The 19,436-nt window shown below is 47.5% G+C and overlaps 1 protein-coding gene across 1 annotated transcript; it reads left to right on the forward strand.

Moving 5' to 3' along the window:
- The first annotated feature begins 4,178 nt into the window (after positions 1–4,178).
- On the forward strand, positions 4,179–17,945 carry FAM180A (family with sequence similarity 180 member A). Its single transcript, XM_007118633.2, has 3 exons — positions 4,179–4,428; positions 15,231–15,331; positions 16,865–17,945. The coding sequence occupies exons 1-3, from the start codon at positions 4,350–4,352 to the stop codon at positions 17,207–17,209; spliced, it is 525 nt and encodes a 174-aa protein (XP_007118695.1). The 5' UTR covers positions 4,179–4,349; the 3' UTR covers positions 17,210–17,945.
- Positions 17,946–19,436: the final 1,491 nt, after the last annotated feature.

The raw sequence follows: 19,436 nt of genomic DNA on the forward strand, positions 1-19,436 counted from the left end.
CAGACGCCCTCAAAATGAACAGAATCCCCCCCCCCCCGCACTCACACACAACTATCACTATCACATGGGTCCCCGCTCAGCTCTCACTCTACTGATCATTCTTCCAACCTGTAGAAGCTGCTTTATTGGTATTTATTTCATCTCAGTCCCTCATGGGCAGTATATGGAAGTTTCTACCACACAGTAGCTGTGTGACCTTCGTTATTTATCCTTTCTAAGCTTCAGTTTTCTGTAAAATGGACTCTGTTACAGCATCCACTGAACAGATTTGCTGTGAACATTGAATGAAATAAGGTGCATGGTCAGAACTCAGTAAACGGTAGATGTCACTAAGCTGGAAAATGGTGCTGACGAGAGATACACAGCTAGGTGCAGTGGGAGTTCAGAGGTGAAAATGGACTTGACAAATGTTGCCTTAAGTAGAACATCCCTCCCCACAAAAAAGTATTTTACACATAATCAGTAGCTGTGGGAAACTCCACTGTTGTGGGTTTACTGTGCTGTTACGAAAGGCAGTGTTTGCATTCACTTGCCAGTCTTAACCAGCATGCATGGAATTGCAGCAAGACCAAGAAAAACATGGAGAGAGAAAAAAAAATCAGTGCGTTAGGCCAAGGTTTCCCAAGACTTCCATCAGCCTCCTAGAGAAACTGTACACGTTCGCCTCCTGCTGCTGGGGTGAAGTGGTGGGAGAGAGGGCCTGCCTTATCAAATGAAATGAGTAGCAAACACATTTGTTCCCAGCCCAGATCCAAAAGCTAACCCTCATCCTAGCTTACTAATTAGTAGGTGACAGTTTGATGATTTGCATTTGAAGATGAGAAAGCCCAGGACTGGAGGCCAAGACTGTGCTTCCTGGTCCTGGTTTCCAGGACCAGTGGTCAGGCCAGTCATGTCCATCTTCCCTCCCCAGCAACCTCCTCGCTCATGGGAGTTCTCCTGGCAAGAGAACAGGGGGAGTGGAAGCTTTCTCAGCTTCAGCATCAATCAACAAATATTCAAGGGGCAACTGCAAAGCACCCAGTCCTGTGCCAGGTCCTTTGGGCAAGCTCTGCAGATTTAAAAAGGAAGTACACGGAATAGCAAAGGAAACCATCAACAAAATGAAAAGGGGACCTACGGAATGGGAAAAGGTATTTGCAAATAATGTATCTGACAAGGGGTTAATATCCGCAACATATAAAGAATCCATACAACTCAATAGCAAAAAACCAAACTGATTTTAAAATGGGCAGAGGAACCGAATAAACGTTTTTCCAAAGAAGAAGTACAAATGACTAACAGATACATGAAAAGATGCTCAACATCACTAATCATCAGGGAGACGCAACTCAAAACCATGAGATATCACTTCACGCCTGTCAACAATGGCCTCCATCAAAGAGACAAGTGATAACAAGTATTGGTGAGGATGTCAAGAAAAGGGCAGCCTTTAGCGCTGTAGGAATACAAATTGGTGTAGCCACTATGGAAAACAGCATGGAGCTTCCTCAAAAAATTAAAAATAGAACTTCCGTATGATCCAGCAATCCCACTTCTGGGGATATATCCAAAGAAATGAAATCACTATCTCAAAAAGATATCTGTATCCCCATACTCATTGCAGAATTATTTACAATAACCAAACCCTGGAAACAACCTAAGTGTCCATCAACAAATGGATAAAGAAAATGTTGTATGTAAAAATACAGTGGAATATTATTCACCCGTAAAAAAGAAGGAAATTATGCCATTTGCAACAACATGGATGGACCTTGAGGGCATTATGCTAAGTGAAATAAGTCAAAGAAAGCCAAATACTATATGATCTCACTTATACATGGAATCTTTTTTTTTATTAATTTATTTATTTTTGGCTGCGTTGGGTCTTCGCAGCAGTGCATGGGCTTCTCATTGCGGTGACTTCTTTTGCTGTGGAGCATGGGCTCTAGGCACACGGGCTTCAGTAGTTGTGGCACGTGGGCTCAGTGGTTGTGGCTCGCAGGCTCTAGAGCACAGGCTCGGTAGTTGTGGCGCACGGGCTTAGCTGCTCCGCAGCATGTGGGATCTTCCCGGACTAGGGCTCGAACCCGTGTCCCCTGCATTGGCAGGCGGATTCTTAACCACTGTGCCACCAGGGAAGTCCCTATACATGGAATCTTAAAAAACCAAACTCACAGAAACAGAAAACAGTTTGGTGGTTGCCAGAGCTGGGGGAGGGGGGAGAAATGGGTGCAGGTGGTCAAAAGGTACAAACTTCCAGTTATAAGATAAATAAGTTCTGGGGGTGTAATATATATCATGGTAACTATAGTTAATAACATTGTATTGTATATTTGAAAGTTGCTAAAAGAGTAGATCTTAAAAGTTCTCAACAAAGGAAAATAAAAATGTGTGACTATGTGAGGTGATGGACGTTAATTAAACCTACTGTGGTCCTCTAGCTGCAGAACCTGCCCTCTTACCTACTAGCCCAGCGCTGCCCAATGCAGTAGCCACTGGCCACATGCGGCCATTACTTGAAATGCGGCTGGTCTGAATTGAAATGTGCTAAATGTGTGAAACACACATTGGATTTCAAAGACTTGGTATGAAAAAGGAATAGAAAATATCTTCTCAAAGTTGTACTGATTACATGTAGAAATTATAATATTGTAGATATATTGGGTTAAATAAAATGTATTACTACAACTGATTTCCCTGTTCCTTTTTACTTTCTTGACATGGCTGCTAGAACATTTTGAATTACCTTTGTTTCTCGAATTATATTTCCATTAGAGAGGGTTGTTCTATATTGACCTCATAGTTTGCTTCAAGCATTAAATCAATGAATACAATGAGATCACCTAGCACAGTGCCTGGAACAAAGTAAGCACCCAACAGCTATTCCTAATATTAGAAAGATCAGTGTTTTGCAAATGTTGTAGCCAAGTTTTCTTTTTCAAGCAACTTCCTCTAACAGATAAAAAAGCACTTCTGATTGAAGCAAAGGGGTGTCCTTTCCAGCAGCTCATTCACCCTGGTACCACCTCCACAGCTTGGAAACCCACAGAGTGAAATCAACTTTAAATATCCTGCAAGCTTTAGCATTGTACGTCTATAATTTCAGAGAAGGCCAGGAAGTGGTATTGGACAAAATCAAGGTGTCTATGGCAGAACTTTAAAAATTGGTCATGGGGGCTTCCCTGGTGGTGCAGTGGTTGGGAGTCCGCCTGCCGATGCAGGGGATGCGGGTTCGTGCCCCTGTCCGGGAGGATCCAGCATGCCGCGGAGCGGCTGGGCCCGTGAGCCATGGCCGCTGAGCCTGCGCGTCCAGAGCATGTGCTCCGCAATGGGAGAGGCCACAACAGTGAGAGGCCCGTGTACCACCAAAAAAAAAAAAAAAAAAAAGTGGTTATGGATCTTAAAAGTTCTCACCACAAAAAAGAACAATTAAGTGATGCAATGAAGTTGGTTGCTCAAGCCATGGTGGTAATCATCTTGCAACAGAGAAGCGTACCAAATCAACACGCCGTACACCTCAAACTTACACAATGTTATATGTCAAGTATATCTCAATAAAAATTAATTAATGCCAAAAGAATGATCTTGGAAAAACACTACCATTTTGCTTGAGAGGATCAAAGTGATTTGGTACCAGATCTAGACAGTCCAGAAATCGGGGTATCACGAATGTGAATGGGGTCACCTGTGGGCCCCTGGATCATCACATGCCTGCACAATACCCATGCACCATGGCATCTCCCTCCTGCTCCTCACTAGGGCTAGCTCCAGGGAAGGGAACAAGTGACACTCAACCCAGACACCACAATGACTTTGCTGTCCTGAAGGCAACTCTGGGCTTAGTCAGCCCCGGTGTCTGCCAGGCAAGCCACCTGGCTCTTGCTGTAGCCCTCGCCCCTGGCACTGGTGTGTGTGTGTGTGTGTGTGTGTGTGTACGGGGACAGCGGCCAGCTCTTTGCCGGGCTCTCTAACAAGTTCCGCAAGTCTGTTTGTTAAAGAAAAATTCCAGTGGGTGCATCCAACACATGGAACTCAAGTACAGAAATTATATTTATCCACCCCATTGCCAAGGAGATCACATGCCCCGTGAGTCACTCCAGATGTGCTCAAAAACAGAGTCTCTCTGTGGAAGCCCAGTCCCCCAATCCCAGAGAGAGTAGGATTAACAGAGGTCCCACTCCTGTCCTCCCCAGGAGGCAGCCCTTGCCTCTACCCTTCTGAGGCAGGAGAGGGCATCTCTGCAGGTCTGAAAAGGAAGGGGAGGTAAGAACGATATCGTCACACTGGGAGGCCCAGTACGGGCATACCTGTAGCTCCTGGGGTCCCACTGGGTCTGAGGGCGACTTTTCACCTTTTTGGAGGAAAAGATGTGTTGTTGGAAGACGTTGCTGCTTCTGCTGTTGTACTATGATGCTCAGGCCACTCTGTCGCACAGGTGGAACAGGGGTGAGTTGCTTTTAATTTATTTGTTTGTTTGATGCTCATTCTTCTTTCTTCAAGACAATTAGGAATTTGGGGGGAAGAATGGAGAGAAATTAGAAGCCCTGCACCCTCCTTTTATCTCATCTCTGCCAATTGCTTTATGCTTCTCGACATGCTAGAGGGTATTAGAAGGTGATGGGGGAAATGACACCAAAAAATCAAAGTCGCTGAGGGAACTGGGTCGAGGGGGAGAATGCAGAGAGCATCCCTTTCTGACAGGCCAGAGGGAAGTCATCTTTGCTTCGTAGAATGTGGACAGACTCCCTTGAGCTCCCCCCAGGCCGCTGCAGCTGGACAGGGCGTGCGGAGAGCAGATGCTCGGGACTGATACTGACATGAAGGGACTGGGGGTGCAGAGCGTCCAGAGACCTGCTACCCGGAGGGAGTGGGGTGTCCACATGGAGGGCTCCACGCTGCTTCCTGAGCAGGAGTGGACACGTCTTTCCAGCTGGAGAGAGCTGGTCCAGCAGCAGGAGAGGACAAGTAGCCCCTCAGCACCCTCGTGTCTGCCTGGCTGCTACCGCCCTGGCCAGCCCCCTCGGAAAGGAAGGAGCCCCGCAAGGCTGCTCCCCACGGCCGACTTCCTTGCTCTTGGGACACAGCTTCTCAGAGCCGGCCTGGCATCTTTTGTGGCTCCCGCGGGCAGACACTGGCAGCGCCTCCGGTCAGTGAGGGTCTATCACTTAGGAAGCAAGGGACCAATAGTGCTGACTGCTCCACACCCATCTGAACTGAAATCTTGCCACCGCCTAAAGTCAACTGAGGTCTCTCTCCTGGAAGAATTGGAAAAAGAAGTCAGGCTCACTGGTGTTTCCAGAGATCCAAAATAGGGTGACGACTGCACAGCAGCAAGAGGATGAGCCCCCTGGTTCTCAACGAGAGTGTCAGGGAAGGAAGGGACGGCCAGCTGGGGCGCAGAGCAGATGTGAAACGGGGGAAAGAAAAAGCCAATGCACTTATTAGGGTTTTTATCCCCTCACACACACACCTCCCTGCTCATCATGTGCACAAACTCTGGGGGCAACACTCGGAAGCACAGAGCAAAGAGACCTTGGCGCTGTGTTCTGCCACTTACCCCTGTGTGACACCGGGGGCCTTCCTTAATCTGCCTATTAAAAAAGGATGATAATGTCCACTCTTTAACGCACAGGCTGTTAGAAAGCCAAATGAGATGATTTGATTTGTTACAAGGCTTGTAAACACAATAGCCACATGATGAGCTATCCTGCAAGGAACTCAAAGATTTAAGCTCTGCCTCTGATTGGCTGTGTGATGTCTGGGAAGACTTAACCTCTCTGAGCTTTAGTTCATGAACAGATAACATATTAACAGTAACAAAAACTGACCCTCACTGTGTTGTCGTGTGAGGGTCATATTGAAAAATGTAAATAAAATGCTTTGTAAATGATGAGGAGCTATATAAATGTCAGCTATTACCTACCACTTAAAAAATGAAACATTTTCATTAAAGAAAGTCTGAGGTTCTCAACAGAAAACCTGTCGGTTCTATAGCCACATCCTGAGAGCAGCTGCTCTGGCTGCACCCCTCCTCACTGGGGAGGGTCTGCCTTCCAATAACGATAACGATCTATAAAGACGCAAGGCCAACACAGCTGCAATAGAGGTCATGGTGAGGCAGCCGATGTTAAGCGCTGGATTAGCCGTTCATATCAGTGTTCAGGGCCAACAAATGATGTGGAGCCCTTCCAGCCGTCATCAAAAGTCTTCCACGTAGTTGATTTTTCTTTTCGTTTTCAACATTTTTTTCTAATCATAAAAGGAATACACAATTGCCCTTTTTTTTATGGCGGAATGGGAGTCACACCCAGAGAAAAACCAATTTTTCCAAACGTATTCACTGTTCCTTTCACCTGCATCCTTACCCCAACCCTGCCCCCCACCCCAGTGCTAGGCCTAATTTAGAAGAATTCCCTCTGGAAACAGTCAGAGGGCGACTTCTCCGTACAAAACCCTCCTCCTCCATCCCCCCCAGCACCACCCCCTGCCTCCACGGGTACAAGTGTGGAAATAAACCCAAAAGGAATACACCCTGCCGTCAGGACATCTTTTTTTTCCTACCATTCTCTCAGCCTCTCCCTCGGACGCGCTCTCTAGGATTCCGCCCTGCGGGGCAGCTCCCTGCGCCAGGACGGCTGCTCCAGCCCCACCGCCTTGATTAAGACCAAGGGACCCACCTGTGGTTAGCGAGGCCGCTGGGAAGTGGACACACCTGGCCAAAGTCCCAGCCCCACCCAGGTCCTGCCGGCACACCCCCTGGGGGGCTGCAGGGAACTAGCCAGTCTTTAAAAAAAAAAACATACATGTATTAATTCCTATAAGTATCTGATTTTTATTAAATAGATATGTTATTTCTTTGAAAAGCAGTTTCATAAGGAAGGGTGGCCCTGCAGTGGTGGGATGTATGTCATCTTCAGGTGTCCAGTTTAGTGCTGTGTGTGTTTTCGGTCGTGAATATTCCGTGAAGGGAAGGGCCCCGGGTGGGTGTTTTCAGTAAGTGTCAACTGACTCACTGGTCCAGCATGACCAAGTGGCCACCTCATTCACTCCATGGTCACTGCCTGAGGAGGCGTTATTCTGACCACTAACAGGTAAGAAAGCTGGAGGATGGGGGAGAACTTAGCACTCCCCAGATCCCTCAGCTGGAAGCTTAGAGCTGGATCTCACTCCCCCAACCCAGTCTGCAGAGGCAAGGCGTCTCAATGTCCTCACTCACGCCCCTCCATCCCTTCCGTGTGCTCCCCCCGGGCGGAGGCACATTCTGGCCAAGGGGAGCCAACACACAGCAGCCCTTTCAGAAGCGCTCCAGAGGACCCCAACACACGGGGCCAAGATCCTGGCTCCCTCAGAACATCACTGTGTTTCTAAAGGGCTGGCCCAGGAGCAAAAAAGTAAATGACATCAGTAGGATCTGGCAAAAGACTTTTCATAAATGAGAGCTTTTCCTTTCCACACCCACGGTCATTTCCATAGAGTTGCTTCAACTGATTCATTAAAAATATGGTTGTGTTTTGGTATCATATGGTCTACAGTGTGAATCCTTTCCAATAAGCTCTTTGGTACAGATGCTGTGCACAGTTACATGGAAACCATGGTCAGCCTTAATATTGTTCTGGGTTTTTTTCAACCTATTTGGGAGATGGGAGGGAAGAAGAGATTTTTATCCCAGGTTATAAAAAGTCAAAGAGAAGATCAGGCTCAAAGCAAAAATAGGCTCTTCCATTTAGGGAGGCTTCTGCCTATACGTCTGGGCAAGAAAGCTTGAAGGAGGTAAGGCTTGGGGAGCAAGACAGGTGCAGGTGCAAGCCTTGACTGAGATAATTAAAAGTAGCTCCTCTGGGTATGAAGGGAACCCTTCTTTACTGTTGATGGGAATGTAAACTGGTGCAGCCACTATGGAGAACAGTATGGAGGTTCCTTAAAGAACTAAAAATAGAGCTACCATATGATCCAGCAATCCCACTCCTGGGCATATATCGGGAGAAAACCATAATTTGAAAAGTTACATGCACTTCAATGTTCATAGCAGCACTATTCACAATAACCAAGACATGGAAGCAACCTAAATGTCCATTGACAGATGAATGGATAAAGATGTGGTACATGTATACACAACGGAATACTACTCAGCCATAAAAAGGAATGAAATAACACCATTTGCGGCAACATGGATGGACCTAGAGATTATCATACTAAGTGAAGTAAGTCGGAGAAAAACAAATATCATACGATATCATTTATATGTGGAATCTAAAATATGATACAGATGAACTTATTTACAAAACAGAAACAGACTCACAGACAGAGAAAACAAACTTATGGTTACCAAAGGGGGAAAGGGGTAAGAGAAGGATAAATTAGGAGTTTGGGATTAGCAGATACAAACTACCATATATAAACTAGATAAATAACAAGGACCTACTGTACAACACAGGGAACTATATTCAGTATCTTGTAATAACCTATAATGAAAAAGAATCGATATGTATAACTAAATATACGTGTGTGTGTGTGTATATACATATGTCTGGATCACTTTACTAAACACCAGAAACTAACATAACATTGTAAATCAACTATACTTCAATTTAAAGAAAAAAAATCAGTTTCTCCTAGACCCAAACAGGGGTTCCTCAAAGATAAAGGGAGGGTGTGATGGAGACAGGAGACAACATCTACTTTCTGTTAATTATCCAGGACCTGTAACTGCAAATAAGTTCTAGAATCACCCTGTTAAAAAGAGAAGGGTTTGGTGAGGCACTCTGAAAACAATGGAGTTGAGTAACAAGGAGAGTGAATGTGTTTCTGTGGGATTGTTTATTCATTCAACAGGATTTTAGGAATACAGCAGTGAACAAAACAGACAAAATCCCATGCCCTTGTGAGATGACATCCCAGTGAAAGGAAACAGACAATAAGCACATATAGAAATAAAACATCTGGTTCATTGGATGGCAATAAAGTTGGGACAGATTAGAGGGTATAAAGGATCACAAGTTTAAATAGGAGAGTCAGGGAGGGCCTCACAGAGGAGGTGACTTGAGACCTGAAGGAAACACAGGAGTGAGCCATGCAGTCTCCAGGGAAAGAGTATTCCAGGCAGTTGGAACAGAAGTGCAAAGGCCCTGTGGCAGAGGCATGCTTGGTGAGCTCAAGCAACAGTGAGGAGGCCTGCAGAGAGAGGGACATGAGCCAGAGGATAATAGCAGATGAGTGCAGAGAGGTAGTAAGAAGTCAAGTTGCGTAGTACCTGCTGGCCATCTGAAGATCTTTGGCTTCTACTCTGAGGGAGATGGAAAGCCATAGAAGCTTCTGGGCAGAGAATTGACATCATCCAACCTATGTTTTCACAGAATCACTTTTCTTGCTGTGTTAAGAATACAATGAGGTGGACTTCCCTGGAAGGTCCAGTGGTTAAGACCCTGCGCTTCCACTGCCAGGGGCACAGGTTCAACCCCTGGCAAGGGAACTAAGATCCCGCATGCCGCCTGGCGTGGCCAAAAAAAAAGGAATGCAATGAGGAGCATGAAGATGGAAGCCAAGGATGGAAACAGAGAGACCATTAGGAGAAATGTTCAAGGTTTGGACCAGGAGGCTAGCTGGGATGTGGTAAGAAGTAGCCAGATTGCAGATATATTCTGAAGGTAGAGCCAACAAGATTTGCTGATTAGTGGGGTGTGAGATGTGAAAGAAAGAGAAAAGGCAAGGATGACTGACAACTCCCAGGTTTTGACCTGAGCAGCTACGAGAGATGGGAAGACAGCAGACAAAGCAGGAGACGCGGAGCAGGTGTGATGGAAGGCGGGGGTTGGAACTAGGTTGGGGATCAGGAGAGACAACTATTACGAATCCAAAAGGAGACTCCCGCAGGCAGTTGCATATCTAGAAGTCGGGCCCGGACATACACAGCAGAACATCCGTACGAAGTCAGTGTGGCTAGTGAGGGGAGAGACTCAGGCTGAGGCCAGGAGTCTGCAATGCGAAGAGATGGATGAGGAGGAAGAGCGGCCAGCAAGGGGGGATTTTTTTTTAAAAGAAGAAGCAACAACGTGTTTTCATGCTGGCTTGAAAGATCAGCAGAGAGGGGAAAATTAATGATGTGGGAGAGAAAGGTGGAAAGGTGAGCGACATCTTTATTGGAGACCTCGTGCACGCGGGGAAAAGTTGGCTCGAGATAAGAGCAGGGACACAATAACAGAAGGGAAGTCAGAGGATCTGGGCGAGAGGCCGGTAATTGGTTTAAGGAGAAAGGAGGAGGTGCGAAATCATCATCCAGTTCACGCTGAAATAGAGTGAGAGGAATCAGGAGATACGGGTGATGGTCAGGCAGCATTTCGGGCCCCTCCTGAGAATAACAATCACGAATTTCAAGTGAGACCGCTTAACCCAGATGCAGGTGTGGGACAGGTAAAGAGATGGGGTGTGCTTTTGCCTAGTGACTGCAAAGGAACAAAGAGGGAGCAAAGGAGACGAGGATTTGTGCAAGAGAATGATCATAGGGCTGTAGAAATTTGACCTTGTATATCACTTTATCAATCAAAGTTAGAGACTTGTTTAAATATGTGTGATTCATTTAAGAGTATGTTTTATACCATATGCATTCATTCATTCCTAATTAACTACATGTATCCTTCCCGTGGTTACACACGACTGAAGAACGCCCAGTCTCGGGGCAGATGCATCTACAAAAAGATAGCGTGGTTCACCCTATTGGTGAGATTGGGGGTTTTTTGTTTGCATGTTTGTTTGTCGTTTTGTTTTGTTTTTAATTTCTATTTTATATTGGAGTATAGTTGATTAACAGGTTGTGATAGTTTCAGGTATACAGGAAAGTGATTCAGTTATACCTATATATGTATCTATTCTTTTTCAAATTCTTTCCCCACTTAGGTTATTACAGAGTATTGAACAGAGTTCCCTGTGCTATACAGTAGGTCCTTGTTGGTTATCTATCTTAAATACAGCAGTTGGGTTTTGAAGCCCCTGAGACCTGGATTTTAATCTCAGGCCTACTACAAACAAGTTGGGTGGCCAAGGGCAAGTTTCTTAGCCTCCAAGTTTCTTCATCCATAAAATGAGATGTGAATGTTTACCTCACAAGGTACATAAGGAAAGCACCAAGCATGCTGACTGACCCACAGTGAGCTCATAAGCTGTTAGGATGTCTGGGCTCCACATTTGAACAACTTTGGCCTGGGGCCCAAATGTGTCTCTCAATAGAAGACACGGACAGAACATGCTAAGACACATGAATCCCCGGATCCAGTTCCTGAACTAACTTAGTGCATGTGGCGTGAACTTTAGCAAGTAAATTTTTTGTTCCATGCGGGTTGGTCCAGTGTATCACAGATACTCCATGTCCCCTGAAGGCTCATGAGTCCGGGGGGTCGCGGAGGAGGGACTGGCCCCCCTGCCCGGGGCTGGCCGGTGCAGCAGACCTTCATGCAAGGCCGTGGGGGAGCCTCTGGAGTCCCCTGATCACACCGAGTGGTCCTTGTGGGCATATTCACAAGCTGAAGAAATAGCCGGAGTGTGGGCTGGGTGTGGAGCGTTAAGTGAAAAAGGAAGAAACAAATCGGCCTAGTTTTACACCAGGCAGAAGACACACAAAGTCAGTGATCTTGGGCTTCCCTGGTGGCGCAGTGGTTGAGAGTCCGCCTGCCGATGTAGGGGACGCGGGTTCGTGCCCCGGTCCGGGAAGATCCCACGTGCCGCGGAGTGGCTGGGCCCGTGAGCCGTGGCCGCTGAGCCTGCGCGTCCGGAGCCTGTGCTCCGCAACGGGAGAGGCCACAACAGTGAGAGGCCCGCGTACCGCAAAAAAAAAAAAAGTCCGTGATCTTAACAACAGTGTCCCAGCAGCCTTCCTGCCCAAGGCTCCACACTCAGGCGGTGCCCAAGAGGGAGTGGGATCCTTCTGCCAGCGTCTGGCCTCCCCACCCCGTTCCCCTCTCTCCCTTCCTCCTCCGAGAGGGTGCAGCTGCTAATGGCCATCCAGCCGGAGCATTCAGGCCTCAGAACTATCAGCCTCACGAAGACTGGGCTTCCCAAAGCCGCTAATAATCGCTCACAGCAAGGAGGGAGCCGAACTTAAAATGACCTCATAAATTTGGGAGATGGGGCAGAAGGGAAAGGAAGGAAAACCAGCAAAGCCTGAATTGGAGAGTCTCCAGGGATGTTCTGTTTTGTTGTTGTTGCTTTAATACCTAGTTTATTTTTAAAATCATTCCAAAATGTATATATTGAGACTGCACTCAGTATATATATTGAGCTCTCTGCAGACACTGAGGTCAATCAGAAGCATAAAATTCATTCCCTCCCAGGAGCCAGCAATAGACAGCAAGATGTGAAATGTGTAGAAAGGATGCAAGAAGAAGATAAAAAGAGAATTAAGGAGATGGAGAAGGAACACAACAGTGTACAGTGGGGTCCCAGGGAAAGGCTTCCTAGGGGCACAGGGCTGTTCTTCTAACGACGTGGGAGCCGGTCTGGTTTAAACGTCTGCATGCGTACCTCTCGGAGTTGGTCGGCTCTTGGTCGGGCCATTTGCATTCTGGCAGGGTCCGGCCTCTGTCATTATGGACAAGGACATCTGGAGTGGCTAGTCGTTTAACTTCTTACCTGAATGTTTCGACGTGGGCCAGACACAGCTTATTTCTCACCCACCACCAGCAGCAGCTCCAGTGGAGATGAATTCAGGTCTCCAGACCTAGCCTCATGCACAGGAAGTCAGACACGGGCAGCTGCCGAGACGCCTGCCCCAGAGCTGGCTGCACGTCACAGCCCAGAGGGCCATAAAAGCCCCTGCCCCACACACACCGTCACAGCAGCCACAGCAACGTGAGGGGTACCCGTGGAAGGTGGGAAGAAGGGGGAAGGGGTCCATCTGTGAGACTCCGGTGCTCCGCACATATACTTTCTGAAGCAATAATCAGCCCTAGTCCAGAGGCTGAATTGTTTTCTAACAATGTTCCCCAAACTGTGTTATTATTTTAAAAATTATGAGAACAAGGCCTCTTGGAAGCCACGTTTCCATTATTAAGCCCAGCTTTGCATCAGGAAGTATGTTCTTCCCAACTCTTGAGAACTAGGGGTCCACCAGGGGTGTGCATGTTAAAGGAAGTGGCTGTTCGCAGAGAAGCAATTGAGAGAAGAACGTGCAGGTCTGGCCTTGAATAACCTCCTGGGAAGCAGCAGAAAGGACCCCGTGCCAGGACATTGTTCCCTCCTATCCCCTTCACCTGCTGCAGTGTGAATATTTTAAAGGGAACAATACCTTTCATTTCACAATAACAGAGAAGACATAAAGGAGTTGCTCTCAGATCCTACCTTGAAAAGGGGTTTCATGGTAAGAAGGAATAGGCCACATCTTGGTCCAGGGCCAGTTCTGGTCCTAGCGTCACCTCCCACCAAGGAGAAAGTAGGGTCAAAGTACAACCCTCCTTGTGCCACCACTCTCTTGTCTCCGAGAACACGAGGGCCTTGGTCTCTTCAGATGCCCCTAGAAGGCCTCATCGGATGGGAGTGAGCTCTGAATTCTAGCCGGGCACCAGCTGCTTGGCGGTGGGTCTGGGTAACCCAGTGGTTATGGACACTGCCTGCCCGTTGTAACACCAGGGAGCTGTCAGAAGTCCCGATGCCTCATCCACCCCAGAGATGCCCATGAACTGGCCTGGGAGGCGGCCTTGGGCATGTAGGTTTATAAAGCTCCCAGGTGATTCTAATGCACAGTCAAGGTTGAGAAGCACTGGGCTAAATTGGGAGTGTCCACTCAGCAGGAAGAGCTCCTTCTACACAGCCTTGGGTCAAGCACCTTCTGACTGTCAACCTAGGCTGCCATTAGAAGTACCTAGGAAGCTTTCAAAAAGTTTACTGTCTCAGTCACATCCTAGTCACTTAAATCAGAACTGCTGGAGCTGGGACACACACACCCTGGGTATAGCCATCCAGTCTTGAAAGTGACTGACTCCAAGTGGTGGTGGAGCTGCGAGAAAAAGGGGCAGCTTCTTCAAGACACTTGGTTGTGATCTACCAGAAAACTGGGCAATAACTGTAAAAATTGGTGAGACCTCGAGGTAAGTAGGGCCCCCTGAAGTTGTGCAGGGCGCAATTTGCGTAACCATACACGACAGCTCTGCTTCTTGATAACGGCGCCCTTGGGCCATCAGGATAGTGTCCAGTGATGTCCAGAGTACTGTGCTGAAGAAGGGAACTGCGTAAGCAAGGATTTCTATTAGAAGTGATAAGAATGGAACATCTTCAACGTAAAGGACATTTCCTGAAAAGCTCACTGGGAGGAATCTCCCACCTCCTGGAAAAGCTGGTTGGCTGTAATATTGCTTTCTCTGTAATCCATTTATAACTAATGTATGGTCAAGGTTGTGAACCTGTGGAGTAGGAGATGCCTCTCCTTCCTGAGCTCCACCTGAGACCAGAGGCAGAGGCTGTGAGCGAGCAGAGGCTAAGGCCTTCTCAAGTCCTAAAATCTATGATTCTGTGGGAAATGGGCACTTTCCTGGCAAAGAGAACAAATTCTGGGCCAGAAACTATTGCTCTGGAGTTTGTAGGCTCCATCCCCCAAGATGGTCTGCAGAAGCAGGGTTACCCCTCTGCTCATGAAGGCCCCCATCAATACAGGGATGCGGTCTGCCAACAACTGCACCTTGTGTGCACCCTGGAAACCTGCCAGGCTACGCTGCACAGGCATAAACATGAAAGCACATTGATCCAAGCCCCTGAGGAACTTGTGGGCTAGAAAATAAATGGATTACAGAGAAAGCAATATTACAGCCAACCAGCTTTTCCAGGAGGTGGGAGATTCCTCCCAGTGAGCTTTTCAGGAAATGTCCTTTACGTTGAAGATGTTCCATTCTTATCACTTCTAATAGAAATCCTTGCTTACGCAGTTCCCTTCTTCAGCACAGTACTCTGGACATCACTGGACACTATCCTGATGGCCCAAGGGCGCCGTTATCAAGAAGCAGAGCTGTCGTGTATGGTTACGCAAATTGCGCCCTGCACAACTTCAGGGGGCCCTACTTACCTCGAGGTCTCACCAATTTTTACAGTTATTGCCCAGTTTTCTGGTAGATCACAACCAAGTGTCTTGAAGAAGCTGCCCCTTTTTCTCGCAGGTCCACCACCACTTGGAGTCAGTCACTTTCAAGACTGGATGGCTAACCTTGGGGTTCGCCCATGGGAGAAGCCAGTGCACGCTGCAGCCCCGCGAGCTCACTCTTTTTTTCTTTCAGCCGTGCTCTTCCCTGCCGCCCACCGGCCAAAGAGATCCTCGTCGGTGCCGTTGAACCCCGTCCTGCAGAACTCCCTGGAGGAAGTAGAGCTGCTCTATGAGGTAGGCAGAGGGGAGAGTGGGCCACTCAAGTAACCCAAAAGGCATTGCTCCTTCTCTATGGTTTTTGGAGAAGTGACCTGAGCCCCTGAAAATGAGTGACTCTGCTGCCCAGGGGACTGGCCTAGACTTGTGTGTGGAGGTTGTGGAATCCTACCCATCCCAAAGGAAAGTGTCCCTCGTACCCCCTTCTGCTTTCCCACATGCCGTCCCAGGGAAGGTTGTCGTTAGGGGTTTAGTTGCGGCAAAATTAGAGATTTAGGCTTGGCCCAGAGGTGCCTCTACCTGCACCCAAGCAACAGAGCGGGGCCATATTCCCCAGCCAGAGCTTTAAGCCAGGACTCATCAGCAGTGCCCAGGCAATGCCAAACCTATTGTCTGCGTGGAGCCGTGTCTCAGTAACCTCATACTGCGACAGCCCCATTTTTGAATCTGGGGCCGCCCCAAAGGCTCTCTCCCTCTCTGCGCCTCAGACCTCTGGCACCAAGACCCCACTTCTCCTCCAAACCACGGGTAAATTTCCCAAGGCCGCTTGGTTTGGTTCAGTGATAAAATTCCAGGTTCGAGACCTGAGCTTTAGTTCTGGTTCTGCTGCCCGTCAGCTATGGAACCTTGTCTAAGCCACCATTCCTCCCTGGGCCTGAATCTCCTCAGCTGTTAAATGAGGGACTCCAAAGACCGCCAAAGTTCCCCTCCTGTCTTGACGTCCTCTGACATCCTGCATGTACTAGAACTGTCTGACTAAGAAGGAGACAGCCTGCCGTAGTCAAGCAGCTGAGCCAGGCAGAAGATTTCAAATCCTGCCTCGGGGAACAAACTGGAAAATGCATAGCCTCTGCCAGGTCATGAACATGGGAGTCAGAGCAAGAGATCTGCTTTAGGAAGATAACGGACAGTAGCATGCAGGACGGATTAGAGCCGGCGGAAGCCGGAGACAGGGGAGAGTTAGGACTCTGAGTCTAAATTGTACTGATTAGGTTCCTGATACGAGCCTGGCACTGAGCAGGGGGTGCCTATGACAGACCTCACCCCTCCTCTTAGAGAACAGTCAAGAAATGACGACAAATCTCTGTAGCACACTTAATTCCTAGCACAATTCTCTGTATCCTTCTAATTCCCAGCTCCTGATTTTAAATTATCCAAAATAGTCAGTTTGCGCTTTAGAAGATCTTTGGTGGGTGGGAGGGAGGAAGGAGAGAAGGGGGTGACTCGGGACACTAGAAGCAACAAAGAGTCGCTTAATAGTGGCTTTGTACCAGGCACAGTGATAGATGTCGCTCATATTTGTCTTATTTACTCCTCACAATATCCCAGTGAAGTATTGTTGTTATTAATCATTGCACAGAGGAAGAAAATGAGGCTGAGAGAAGGTAGGTGACTCATCCGAGGTTACACAGGTAGTGGGAAGGTCAGAACTGGGACCCAGGTCTCTTGATTCCAAAGCTCTTTGCGAGCCGCCTCCCTACAGGAACGCACGTGATGTCCTCAACTACAATGTGTGCCTCATGCTTTTCCACACCCCACGTTTCTCCCCAGTTCCTGCTGGCTGAACTTGAGATCAGCCCTGACCTGAAGATCTCCATCAAGGACGAGGAGCTCGCCTCCCTGCGGAAGGCCTCGGACTTCCACGCCGTCTGCAACGATGTGATCCCCAAGAGCATCCCAGACATCCGGCGGCTGAGCGCCAGCCTCTCCAGCCACCCAGGCATCCTCAAGAAAGAGGACTTCGAAAGGACAGCGCTGACCCTGGCCTACACAGCCTACCGCACAGCCTCGTCCCAAGGGCATCAGAAGGCTATCTGGGCCCAGTCCCTCCTTAGCCTCTTCCACGCCTTGAGGCATGACTTGATGCGGTCCTCGTGTCCTAGAGCATCTCCCTGAGAGACTGGCTGGCACCAGGACCACGGAGCAGGGACCAGCACACAGTAATCCAGAAATTCTTCATTCTCTACTCCATTTACAGAGAACAGCCACAAAACACATACCACCGGCTCAGAGCAGCAAAGATAAAATAAGAAACACCGATGCTCTTCGCCCCTTGTAATTTCTTGACAAGCATAAGACTGTGATTCATATCATAATGTGATCTGGGCTGGAAAAAAAGGGCTGGAATGGTAATTCAAGATGCCTCCAGAGGCTGAATGGTTTGCCTGGTGAATTGCAGGAGTCTAAGATATGCTTTAACATTGAGTGACTGTAACACAAACACCCAAGGGTGAGGACAGAGCCAGGAGAGACATAACAGAAGTTTGGGCGTGGCGGGAGAGTGGGGGACAGATTTCTTCGGTCCTAAGAGATCAGGGTGCTGGATTGAATGAACCCCTTTCCAAAGTTCTGTAGTAAGATATAAAGAAACTAGAGCTATAGCCAAATAAATACGTCGTTAACCAAGGATATACTTCTCAACTTTTCCAAAAGTCCCCAAAAAGAATCAGTCAGAAAATCAACCATGACCTATATATCTAGACTCTTCTTTCCTGAAGCCTGGTCAAATGTAGAGGAGAAACATGAAGGGGGCCAACAGAAATGCTACTGTCATGCCTTGCCTTTTGAACAGAGGAACCAAGCTAATGCAGAGAGGGTCAGCCTAACGAAAGAGGTGGCACCAGTGCCACGGCCTGCCTATCCTAATGCTAAAATTATGGAGCGGCATCAGAGAATTAAGTGCTCCAAATAAAAATGATTTTTCAGATGACAGAATTTTACCCTTTCAAATGTCAAAACTTTCATTTTAGCAATATTGACTGGATACATATGAAAGCCAGTAAGCTTGAATTTAGTATCTTGCAAACATTCTAATGAAGGAGTTAGATGAGCTCATCTCTAAGATTCCTCTACTTCTGAAATTTTCACAAGCATTTAACTAACTGTGAGATGTTACAGGGAGGACACCTGGACCTGAGATGTCTCTGCTGGGCTGTTTGTGTCAAGCCTGAAAGGTCCCAGGCTTTCTTAACTCTGAATCTGGTGTGAGTTTTTCTGTTGCCTTCCTCACTGTCAGGCGATAAAAGTAGCAATTTTCTTTGCTACCAACATAACTTGCCCTTTGCAATTTGTTCTTTCTTACTGGGCATCGCCTGAAAAATAAGATAGCAAGTCTTGTTATAATTCCACAGTGAATAAGAGTCAATAGATGAAGGTCCCTGCTAGGAGTAAAGCACCTGGGTCCTCATAAAGATTCCTCACCAGCTCAGAGGTCTTTCCAGCTTCTCCGAGGTTTACAGCTGGGTTCTGGAGGCTAAAGCTGCAAGAAATCTTATCTTTGAATAAACAAGGATTCACTGGGCTAAATTTTTTATTCTGAAATGGGTATTTAACAATTGTCATTGAATGAAGACGAAAGCTGCTCTGGGCTTCTTTAGAATCTTTGAATAAGTGAGCCTTGCCTAGCAGCGCAAGCTGCATAATCTCTTGAAGTAATACCAGGATGCGGGAACAAGGCGTTTATCATCAGAGAAAAATCCCACTTTGCATCCTGATGTTCTCAGGCTCAGAAGATTAATCGGTCTCTCTGGTTCTCATCCCACGTTATATTGCTCTTTTACCTCCCTCAAAAACAGACTCTGATATATGCTTTTTTGTTCAATTTTTCTCTTTCTAAGATTGCATGTTCTCTTTGATGTAGTCACTCCACTTGCCTCTTTCTTTTCATTGTAGTTGGTGTCTCCGCTGTTCTGTCTTTGGGTCCAGTTCTGATTATCTTTCTATCCATTCCTCGAGGCATCTCCCAGTTTCTTCTGCTTGACCTCTCGCTGCCTCTACTGGCCCGTACTCTGTTGCTCACTGTCTCCTTTGGGGATCACTGTCTGATTAAACCGAAGTCAAGACAGAGGTACAGACAAGTTTGGGATTGCCCAGAAAGCAGATTAGCCTCACGGCCTACCTTCAGTATTTGTGCTTTTCCTGGATGTGGGCTGCAGAGGGGGTCAGCAGGGCCTCAATGCTTAGACACTGGGCAGTACTCTAACAGTCAGAGTCTTGCATACACCCTGGCGCTCCACCCCTATCAGAATGGATCTGAGAGCTTTCTTCTAGTCACCAGGAGGAAAGACCCACCCTTGCCCTCCCTGCCTACCATGTTAGGATATACATGGCTGCTCCCAGGGGT

This window comes from Physeter macrocephalus, chromosome 5 (assembly GCF_002837175.3).
Source record: "Physeter macrocephalus isolate SW-GA chromosome 5, ASM283717v5, whole genome shotgun sequence".
Taxonomy (NCBI): domain Eukaryota; kingdom Metazoa; phylum Chordata; class Mammalia; order Artiodactyla; family Physeteridae; genus Physeter; species Physeter macrocephalus.